This window comes from Poecilia reticulata, linkage group LG12 (assembly GCF_000633615.1).
Source record: "Poecilia reticulata strain Guanapo linkage group LG12, Guppy_female_1.0+MT, whole genome shotgun sequence".
Classification (NCBI taxonomy): domain Eukaryota; kingdom Metazoa; phylum Chordata; class Actinopteri; order Cyprinodontiformes; family Poeciliidae; genus Poecilia; species Poecilia reticulata.
Genome location: NC_024342.1, coordinates 25,991,636 through 26,003,779, shown reverse-complemented (window position 1 = coordinate 26,003,779; position 12,144 = coordinate 25,991,636). Strand labels below are relative to the sequence as shown.

The window sequence follows — 12,144 nt, the reverse complement described above, 5'->3', positions numbered from 1 at the left end:
GAAACCAGTTTCTAACTGATTCATGTGACTCTGCAGAGACCAACCAGGATTTAAACTTTGATTTCAGCTTAGAAACTGATTCATGGAGACCAAAACATCATTTAAATCATTTTAGTTCTTTTTCAGTTGTGATCTTTGAGAGAACAGAACAAACTGGAGGAAAAACTAAATAGTTTCCTTTGTGTCTTTATGAATCTCWAGCAGCTTCCATGTTCCACTGAGGTCTGGAGCTTCATGTATAAAAGAGAGAGCAGTTTTCACTCCAGCACGGACAAATTTAGGAAAATGCAGTGCACAAAATATTAGGATGTATAAAACTGTAYGTACAAACCTGCTCACCTTTACTTTATAAATCACAACTGCTTGACTTTTATGTTATTTAATCAGTACGGTTGTTTGCTAGCGGTAGAGCAGATGAACACGTGTCTGTTATGAACGCCGCATTCCAGGTCGAGTTCGTCGAAGCAATGCCTGTAAGTAGCAGCTTRTATTTCAAAACGAGCCTTTATGTTAACATATGAATATGTTAAAGTTACTTAACCTCAATGGTATATATACTAGTCAGTCCCACTGACCGTTTCACTCACGGTTTTTTCCCATGTGCTTTCTGGGTAAAAAATAAAACGATAAACCGTCCCCGCAGCGCGCAAGATAAACAAACTTTTTCTGTTACAAAATCACTCCGGCCCCCCACCAGACAAGGGAAGAGTTATGTGGCCCTCACAGAAAAAAGTTTGGGGACCACTGGTCTAAATAAAACAGGAACTGGACCCAATAAAGATGGACTGTAACTAAACTACAACTATAAACTATTAATCAGGACAATAAAACTACAAAGTGAAAACAAAACCAAAGTCCAAAGAATCATCATGAAGTCAGATTTAGCAACAAATAAGACACATTTAATAATTTGTTGTTGCTCTGCTAACATGTCCAAATAATGCTCTGTCAAAGTTCAAGGCTCTTTATAAAGTTCTGAGATAAATGCAAACTGGACCTGATTCCAGTTTACTGGTACTCCACCATTAAATAATTATCCATGTTTCTACACTGGAATCCAGATCAGAATCAGATTTTGGTCTCTGAGCCTCTGATGGAAACAGTTTTCTACTCAGACAGAATAAAAATTTCAGATGGACAAATACAACCAGAGAAAGATCCATCATAACACCAGATATAATAACCAGAGATCATCAATGTTCTGAGGTTCTGTTCTGACTCAGCTTCTGGTACCAGGACGGCTCCAGCCTGTTGTTAGTGAACCATTTCAGTGATGAAGAAATGTCTTCACAGAGGGAGGAAGAGGAGCAGCGTTGGTGAGGAGGAGCAGTCATCCTGCTGTGCTTTGTGTCAGGAGGTTCTGGTGGATCCAGTGTCTACCAGCTGTGGACACTGGTTCTGCAGACAGTGCATCAGGTCCTACTGGGACCAGTCTGCTCCATCTGGACCCTCCTCCTGCCCCCAGTGTGGAGAAAGACCCAGAACAGGAGCTGGACTGCTGACAGCCAATCAGAGCAGCTGTGCTCCAGGTGAGACTGAACACGTCCAATCAGAGCTTCTTCTGTCGTCTGTTGGACCAATTCAACGTCTTTAGTTGGGATTTGGACATTTAAGGTTTTATAAATCTTCCTGTCAAATAAATCTGTGTATTTCCAGCTGCTGTAAATAGTTTTACTTTAAAGTCTCTCTGTTCTCAACTCTTTGTGCTAATTGCATTAAAACTGAACATTTTATTAAATCTGATGATCATTTTGATGTATGAACTAGGCAGCCTAGTTCTGCACTAATGACATGCTAGGTGGCTAACCCGTCCCTTAAAATACGGAACCGTCCCATATTTGGCTGTTAAATGAACATCAATAGTATAACATTTGAGAAAAATATATAGGGCATGCTGATATCAGCAGGCTAATAATTTGCTTTGCCATAAAATGCATCCCCCTGCTAACATGGAGAAATGAAGAGTTAAGAGGAATTTCACCTTTTCTACATAATGACACTTGTTCTCTGAGCTTCTGCTATAAGTTTCATATCAACAGGACAACAGACAGGGGATGCCAACATTGGCAAACTCGGAAATTAAAATGAATCCCCTCCTACATTAATGGACTAGACAGTTCAGGATGATATAAAAATGTTCTCCATAATGGCGCTGTGTTTCATAATGCTTTAAGCTATTATGGTGTTAAAAGAAAAAGCGGGGATTTCAAACCATCTGTGAAGAAATATTTCATCAGACACTGATGGAAAATGTTCGACTCATGTGTCTCAAAGGTGTAAAAATCGTATTTATTTCAGTTAATCTGTGAAATAAAACACACCGTTTTAGGGCTTACATGGTTAAAAAATGTGATAATGTTACAAATATCTTCAAAAGTTTCCTCTTCTGTCATATTTCAGTCCGTTTTCTCATCAATATGCGAGAGTTAAGAGCGATGCGCGCTCCTGCTACAGGGCATGCAATTCTCTGCAGGCCTTTGTTTCTCTGCATAACACCTGTAACACCTGTAACACCTGGCCTCCAGGACCAACTTTGGACACCCCAGTTTTAAAACATCCTCTTATTTATTGTATAGTAGTATCAGCCAAAATAATATAAATGGTCATTTAAAGAACAAATCATACTAAGAGATTAACAGTAAATACTGTACTTTCCGGACTATAAGACACACTTAAAAGCTTTAAATTTTCTCAAAAATCAGCAGTGCGCCTTATAATCCGGTGCGCCTTATGTGTGCACTGGATTCCAAAATCTGTCCCTGACACAGAAATATAAAGTGTACAGTACGTACGCTGGCAGCGATAAACCAGTCAGAGAATTGTTGTCCGAGTTCTGCAGCATACGCCTCCTGTAAAAACCACATGGGTTTTTTCACGCATCACCATCCCTGTTCATCTCCATGCGCGCCCATCTCACTGCTACTGTGAAAAAGGAAGTGAGGAAAACTAATTCGGAGTTTGCCGCCATTCCGGGAGGATCAACTAAAGAACTCCAGCTGCTGGACATCAGTGTAAACAGGGCGTTCAAAAAGAAGTTGCAAGTAGCGTGGGAGTGATGGATGACAGACTGAACACACGTTTACTAAGACGGGGAGGCAGCGCTGGGCGAGTTACGGATGGATTGTGGATGCCTGGGCTAATGTATCTGCCTTAATTGTCTGAGCTTTGGGAAAGCCGGCATCATTGCTGAACAGCCACCTGGCAACAAGACTGACTCCGACAATGATGACAGGGAACCTGGCATGTTTGATGGCGAAATTCCCCAGCTGTTCAATTCAGATACAGAAGAGGAGGACTTTGATGAATTTGTGGAAGAAGGATAAAAAATAACGTCAGTGTATTGTTACATAGTTGAATAAAGTTCAACTAAACTTTCTGTTTTGTTTCCGTTACCTTTTATTTTTATTGACCGTATGTTTTAGCATGTGTCTTATAATCCGGAAAATATGGTACATAAATATTTCCTTCTTTAAAAGGTTTGTTAGGGCTTTCTGTTTGTTTATTAAGAAATGTTGACTTTTTTTATTAATTCAGTGTTCAGTGGTCATTTAATGTATTATTAATGTCAGACACAGACCTGCAGCCCAGGGGCGGATCTAGATGGGGGCCAACAGGGGTACAGAAGAAATTTTKCTAAATAAATGTATTTTGTTAGTATTCAGAGGTGGATTATTTTAATCTTCACAATTTTACTTTAACAATGAATTAAAAATTATAGTGCTGTACTTTTAGCTGCTGTACAGGATCATAGTTTCCATCTACTAGATCAGGATCTGCAACCTGAATCTCTGGAGACACAAGGGGCTCTTTGGCTCACTTGATATATCAAATAATGAAATATTGCTCTGTGTCATGATCCGTGTTTCTGTGTATTTATTTTTAGAATTTTTTTGTGTTCAGTTTGCTCCCTGTGTCTGTCTCTTCGTCTTCCCCGTTGATTGTTTCCCAGGTGTGTCTCATTCCCTTGATTACCCCGTGTGTATTCAAACCCACCTCTTGTCTTTGTCTCATGTTGGATCCTTGTCGAAGTTTGTCATTTGTTACCTGGTTCCTCGTGCCGTCAGTTGTTCCTCCGTGCTGTCCTCCATTGTTCCGTACTTGGATTAATATCATTAAATTCATCATTGTTCACCTACCTCCTGGGTCCAAATGGATCTGATCATTTGACATCAGATCATGTGACGTCAGAGACCATATAAAACTTTCTAATCTGCACCAGATGGTTTTGTTCCAACTTAATCACAGTCATGTTTTTAATGCAGTTGTTTCTTCTGTTTCAGCAGATGTTGGTCTGCAGGAGGTTCTAAAGGAACATAAGATCAGTCTGAGGAGGAGATGTGAATGTGTGACTGAAGGAAGTGATATAACAGGAAGTGATGTAACAGGAAGCAGAACCCTCCTCAACAGGATCTTCATTGATCTCTACATCACAGAGGGTTGGAGTGAAGAGGTTAATACCCAACATGAGGTGAAGCAGCTGGAGAGAGCTTCCCAGATCCAGAACCTCCATGACTCTCCAATCAGGTGCCAGGACATCTTTRAATTCTCCCCTGACCAACATGGAGCCATCAGAGTGGTTCTGACCAACGGCGTCGCTGGTGTTGGAAAAACCTTCTCAGTGCAGAAGTTCACTCTGGACTGGGCCAAGGGCTTGGAGAACCAGGATGTCAGTGTGGTGGTTCTGCTTTTGTTCAGGGAGCTGAACCTGATCAGAGATCAGCAGCACAGTCTTCTCTCGCTGCTCCATCTTTTCCATCCAACACTCCAGAAGCTCCCAGCAGAGCAGCTGGCTAAATGCAAACTGCTCTTCATCTTTGATGGCCTCGATGAAAGCAGACTTACACTGGACTTCAAAAGTAGGCAGCTGGTTTCTGATGTCACACAGAAGTCATCAGTCAACGTTCTGCTGACAAACCTCATCAAGGGGAAGCTGCTTCCCTCGGCTCTCATCTGGATAACTACCAGACCTGCAACGGTCAATCAGATCCCTCYTTCATGTGTTTCCAGGGCAACAGAAGTACGAGGCTTCAACGACGCCCAGAAGGAGGAATACTTCAGGAGGAGGTCCAGTGATGAAGAGCTGTCCAGCAGAATCATCTCCCACATCCAGACCTGCAGGAGCCTCCACATCATGTGTGGAATCCCAGTCTTCTGCTGGATCACTGCTACAGTTCTGGAGAACATGTTGACCTCAGAGCAGAGAGGAGAGCTGCCCAAGACCATGACTGACATGTACTCACACTTCCTGCTGGTCCAGACAAAATGGAAAACGAACAAGTACCATGAAGGACATGAGAGAAGTCCACAGGAGCTGATGGAGGCTGACAGGGAAGTTCTTCTGAAGYTGGGGAGGCTGGCATTTGAACATCTGGAGAAAGGAAACATCATGTTCTACCAAGAAGACCTGGAGCAGTGTGGTCTGGATGTCACAGAGGCCTCAGTGTACTCAGGAGTTTGTACAGAGATCTTCAAAAGAGAGAGTGTGATCTTCCAGAAACCAGTTTACTGCTTTGTTCACCTGAGTATCCAGGAGTTTCTGGCTGCAGTTTACATGTTCCACTGTTTCACCAGCAGGAATAGAGGGGTGATGGAGAAGTTCCTGGGAAGAWATTACTTTGAAACATCTCTGGAGGGTTTCATGAACAGAGTTATGTCTAAATCCCTCAGCAGTGAAAATGGCCACCTGGACCTGTTTGTTCGCTTCCTTCATGGTCTCACTCTGGAGTCCAACCAGAGTCTGTTAGGAGGCCTGCTGGGTCAAACAGAGAACAGTCCAGAAACCATCCAGAGAATCATCAACAATCTGAAGAAGATGAACTCTGATGAAATCTCTCCTSACAGAAGCATCAAGATCCTCCACTGCCTGGTGGAGATGAACGACCTCTCAGTTTTTCAGGAGATCCAACAGCTCCTGGAATCAGGGAATAAACTCTCAGAAATCCAGTGTTCAGCTCTCGCATTCATGCTGCAGATGTCAGAGGTTCTGGATGAGTTGGACCTGGAGAAGTACAACACATCAGAATCGGGCCGACTGAGACTGGTTCCAGCTGTGAGGAACTGCAGAAAGGCTCGGTGAGTCCAGATCAGTGATAGCATAGTGACTGTGAAAAAGTAACTTTAATCAGATTATTGATTACCTGATGAGAAAAGTAACTAAGTTACATGAAAAGTACCTTTTCTAGTTACTTTCAGCAGCTGCTAACAACAATGCTCCACCACCTGTGAAAATTACATTAAGCTTTGCCAAAACTTAATTCTAAGTTATTTTATAATGGTAACATCAACAATGTGTCTCACTTATAAGGTTGAACTGAAGGGCAGATTGTTTAATGGTTACAACAACATAAATAACGGTAATGATCTTTGTGTTTTCCTCTATTGTCTATAAACTCTAAATAGTATTTTAGCCCCACCCCAACTCTCCCAGCCCCAGCCTCCAGGTTCTGTGTTACGGCCCTGTGTTTGCTGTAATAGCTCAGCACTCAGAGCTTCTCCTGCTGCTCCACAGCTCAGATTGCCTTCTGCACAGATTTATGACACTTATCTTAATGTTAATGATTATAATGGTGTTTAGTTGACCAACTTTACAGACTTGTTCATTCATGGCTGTTTTCATGTTTATTGCTGTTCATATTAGTCTCAATGTTTGCAGTTTTCTGGAGCGCAAAGCAAAGCTTGATGTCATTCACAGCAAATATATTAACTTGACATTAACAAAGACACGGCAGGACGGATCATCTGGGAAATGATGGACAGGAAGAGTCTGACTAAAACTACCTGGATGTCAGACAAATTCTGGGGTTTATTATGTGTCTCTGTTTATTTCCAAACCCAAATGAGGAATTTCATGTTCAGAAACAAAACCAGAAAACTGCAAGCGATTTTAGAAAAAACAAGCCCAGAGTCACTTATAATAATCAGACTTGGTGACAGAAACTCAATAGTTCCTGATTTTCCATCAACAAAATGTGCATCTCCCTCCATTGTTTGCGTTTCTGTCGCTGCTGATACTGTCGCATAGAAACGGCGGTTTCCCCAAGACATGTAGAAGTAACTTTAGTCTGATTGCTGGATTTGAAAAAGCTATGCGTCACTGAAAAAACTGGTCCAGATGTCTTCACTATATTCATTCACACAATGAATGCTGTGTGAATGCAGTATCCATTGTTTGCATTGCTGCTCTGTTTCTTATTCGTTGCTCACATTGCTTCTGKTCATTTTTGGCCTTTACTTCTTTCATTCTTTGGACGATTTCAATCATCTAAACATTCAGCTGCTCCAGGACAGCATTGCTGCAGCTTTTAATGTTTAGAGGTTTTTAACAATGTTCCACTTTTTATCAGTCTTCAAGTATAAAATTCTATAAAACTGTTTTTTTCTGACAGAGCCAATCAATCACAGACATATTTTTAACTTTCACTCATTGGGCCGCTTCCCCATAATTCATATCTTTGGATCTTTGACTCTTTATTTTTTTTATAAAATCCCTGTTTAGGTTTGATGGAAACGTGGACCATTAAAATAAACTCNATTCTAAGTTATTTTATAATGGTAACATCAACAATGTGTCTCACTTATAAGGTTGAACTGAAGGGCAGATTGTTTAATGGTTACAACAACATAAATAACGGTAATGATCTTTGTGTTTTCCTCTATTGTCTATAAACTCTAAATAGTATTTTAGCCCCACCCCAACTCTCCCAGCCCCAGCCTCCAGGTTCTGTGTTACGGCCCTGTGTTTGCTGTAATAGCTCAGCACTCAGAGCTTCTCCTGCTGCTCCACAGCTCAGATTGCCTTCTGCACAGATTTATGACACTTATCTTAATGTTAATGATTATAATGGTGTTTAGTTGACCAACTTTACAGACTTGTTCATTCATGGCTGTTTTCATGTTTATTGCTGTTCATATTAGTCTCAATGTTTGCAGTTTTCTGGAGCGCAAAGCAAAGCTTGATGTCATTCACAGCAAATATATTAACTTGACATTAACAAAGACACGGCAGGACGGATCATCTGGGAAATGATGGACAGGAAGAGTCTGACTAAAACTACCTGGATGTCAGACAAATTCTGGGGTTTATTATGTGTCTCTGTTTATTTCCAAACCCAAATGAGGAATTTCATGTTCAGAAACAAAACCAGAAAACTGCAAGCGATTTTAGAAAAAACAAGCCCAGAGTCACTTATAATAATCAGACTTGGTGACAGAAACTCAATAGTTCCTGATTTTCCATCAACAAAATGTGCATCTCCCTCCATTGTTTGCGTTTCTGTCGCTGCTGATACTGTCGCATAGAAACGGCGGTTTCCCCAAGACATGTAGAAGTAACTTTAGTCTGATTGCTGGATTTGAAAAAGCTATGCGTCACTGAAAAAACTGGTCCAGATGTCTTCACTATATTCATTCACACAATGAATGCTGTGTGAATGCAGTATCCATTGTTTGCATTGCTGCTCTGTTTCTTATTCGTTGCTCACATTGCTTCTGKTCATTTTTGGCCTTTACTTCTTTCATTCTTTGGACGATTTCAATCATCTAAACATTCAGCTGCTCCAGGACAGCATTGCTGCAGCTTTTAATGTTTAGAGGTTTTTAACAATGTTCCACTTTTTATCAGTCTTCAAGTATAAAATTCTATAAAACTGTTTTTTTCTGACAGAGCCAATCAATCACAGACATATTTTTAACTTTCACTCATTGGGCCGCTTCCCCATAATTCATATCTTTGGATCTTTGACTCTTTATTTTTTTTATAAAATCCCTGTTTAGGTTTGATGGAAACGTGGACCATTAAAATAAACTCTTGCATCAAAATTGTTGCCCTTTAATGTAGTTGGAAACTTTGTGAACCAACTTTTCTTCTGCCCACTAGTTTCCTCTGAGGTTATGAATGAGAACAACATGAATGGATTGTTCTGTAACCTCTGTCTGCTGCCAGTCTTGGTCAGGATTCTCTTGCAAAAGAGATTTTCAATCTCAGTGGGATTTTCCTGGTGAAATGAAGGTTAAATAAATAAATTAGTGATTGTTGTCTGCTGTCATGAAAAGTCATTTCTGGAGGAGTCCTGGTTTCTGTAAGATCCTCCCAAAGCTCTGGGAATCTGCTTCCAGAGCTGGAACCATTTTCCTCATCAATTCTTCATCTGCAGCCTTTATGAAGCTGTTAATGTCCATAAAGACCTGGAGAGACATGAGCTTCAACACTCTAGAGCAGCTGACCAAACTGTTGGAGACCAGGATCTACTTTTTCTCTCACCAGCCGGCTGAGATCTACCACTCACCCACAGAAACTGTAAATAAAAYWATTTTATATGCAAATATACATCAGTTATAGCAGACATATGGAAGTGATAGAAAACCTGATGCAGTTTCTTCCTCAGTGAGATTCCCACACTGGGAGGAGGTTACTGGATTCTCAGTCAGAAGCTGGTTGTAAACCTGAAGCAAGCAGGAATCAATCAGTTATGGTAGATCTGAACTTTGACCTCAATACGAGAAACTTCAGACTGATAGGAGGAAGGAGGAGGAGTTAAAATCTTGTGAAGTTGGGATATTTTTCCTCCAACAGGATCCAGAGGAATCAAACCAGATGTTGGACTGGATTTTATTTCAATGTAATTCGTGAATGTTAGAGCCTCATTTTCAACAGTGGAGCTATAAATGTTGAAAAAGGTTATTATTTTGGAGAAAATCTAATCAATATCAATATTTTCACTAAATAAGAGACAAATATAAATATCATGTTTGATGGAGGAAAAGCCTCTCAGACTCAAAGCAAGATGCCAGAGAACCAAACTAATATTTTTATATTAGACAATTAATTTAATTCCACATAATTATCACCATATGAATGATTTGTTTGTTAAATACTTAATGAAATATATTTGTCCTATTTGATGTTTGTTGTGAATGACTTATACTCACAAATGAACGAGGTAATTAGTCCAATTCTGTTGTTTATTGAACGTTCAGAAACTACAGCTGCTGTAATGAGCCATAGACAAACTAGAGAAGCTGAAGTTTGTCTAGAAAATGGATGAATAGAAACTATTTTCTGATCATCACCATCCACTCCACCATGTTGGGTCTGTTAGGATATCAGCTCCACTGGTTTCATCCATTCCTTCATCTGCCAATGAAAATCCTGTATTAAAGTCATGTGATGAAGAGCTTCTGATCCRGATTGTTGCTGCAGCAGTCAGAGCTCAGCATGAAGAAACAGGGAGGTTTGCTAACAGGTAGCCAAGATGGCCGCCGCTAAAACCTTCAGTTGTTCTGAGAACATGAAGCCTGAACTATTTGAACCTGTTGCTCAGCTTCTCTATTAAATGGATCTTTGAACAGAACCAGAACCAGGATGTTAATTATGAAATGATCAAACTCAGTAAATTGATGTGAAGACCAGATGTTCATCAGATGATATCAATGTTATCATATGTGTTTATGTAGATGATCTGGTTTAATTAGAACTGACTTTATTTATTCTCTAATCACAGACTTGGTGGCTGTAAACTCAGAGAGGCTGAATTTGAAGTTGTGGCTTCAGCTCTGAAGTCCAACCAACATCTGACTGAACTGGAAATGAGTCAGATCCACATAGATGGAACTAAAGATAAAACCATTACAGACTCTGAACTGAATCATGTGTGTGAGATCCTGCAGAGTTCAGTCAGTAAAGTGAAGAGTCTGAGGTTTGTTTTCTCTATTTATCCTATAAAATCTTTCGATGGTTTAATACTTATTTATCTTCACATTTATTCTGTTTTCTTTAAAAACAATTTGCTCTCTAAATGTCAGAATATAATTTCTAAAATCTTTTTGCTTTGTAAATGAATTATCTTCCTTTTTCAGACTTTGAGAATATTGATCTTTATTTTTCACTTTAAAATGTTTTGGACTGATGAACAAAAATAAGTTAAATAAGTCAAATGATGATAATTAATGATGGAGATGTTTCAGTTTGTTCTGAAAATATTCAGATGATCAGATTGATTTATTTCTCTTTTCTTCTTCACATTAATGATGAAAAGTTCCTCCAGAGTAAAACCAGAACCAGAACCAGACCACTTATGTTTTATAACCACAAACTATAACATGAATAAAAACTGGCAGCAGCAGCCGGTTCCTCCAGCTCAGCTTTGTCCTGAAGCTGTGGTTCTGTTGGACCGGGTCAGAGAAGAACCGTCTCTTCAGTCTGTCAGTCAGTTGGAGCCTCAGAGRCGCTTCATCAGGTCACTGATCAGAAACTTTAGAGCCGATTCAGAGTTAATCCATTGTGTTTCTAATTATCAATAATGATCAGATGTGATCAGTGGTAAAGGAGGCCTGTGTCTCATTGCAGCAAACATCTGGTCCTTGTCTCCAGTTGTCCTCCRTCTCTGCTGTCCATCCTCTGCTGGGGCGTCACCAGGTGGATCACCAACGTCTGCTTGTTGGTGATTGGCTGAGCTGTTGTCATGGCAACATGCAGGCAGCCAGAAGGCAGCATAGTAGCTTCTAGACCAGGACTCTTCAAATCCAGGCCTCCAGGTTCAATGTCCTGCAGCCTTTAGATGTTTCTGCTTCAACACCTGAATGAAGTGATGAATTGTCCCTCAGGACGCAGTTAGGTTCTCCAGAGTCCTGCTGAACTTTGACCTCATGATGGGAGTCAAAGTTCCCATCATGAGGAACTTTGACTCCCAAAGTTCCTCATGAACTTTGGGGCGTCCTGCCGATGGCCRGCAGGACGCCGGCCATCGAGGTCTGAAGGTGAAGATCCCTGGTCTGGACTGAACCAGAATAAGTTCTCCAAGTATTTACTGTCCCCATAGTTCAGTAAATACTTTGTCTTTAGAACAAAGAGCTGAGAACCTGATCACCAGCAGAGCAGCGCCACCTGGTGAATCAGCAGAGTCATAGGTTTCTACCAGATACCTGAGATAAACCAACCTTCACTTTGATTCTGATATGAAACTATTTTAAAATTTGAATCCATTTTAATTCCCGACCAGAACCACTGAAGGCCCGACTGAAATATTCTAACAACACGTCATAATAACATGTTCTGGTTCTGCTGGTTTGGACTCTATAAACCAGTTTTACTGGATCAGATATTAAACATCAGTTCATCATGTTTCTTTTACATTCAGTGAAATTAAT

The 12,144-nt window shown here is 40.4% G+C and overlaps 1 protein-coding gene across 1 annotated transcript; it reads left to right on the top strand.

The window, feature by feature from the left end:
* Positions 1-1,273: 1,273 nt before the first annotated feature.
* LOC108166754 (protein NLRC3-like) lies at positions 1,274-11,700 on the top strand. The gene is made up of 6 exons (XM_017307748.1): positions 1,274-1,529; positions 4,281-6,072; positions 10,500-10,732; positions 11,153-11,234; positions 11,369-11,438; positions 11,602-11,700. Exons 1-6 carry the CDS (start codon positions 1,274-1,276, stop codon positions 11,698-11,700), a joined length of 2,532 nt encoding a protein of 843 aa, XP_017163237.1.
* Positions 11,701-12,144: the final 444 nt, after the last annotated feature.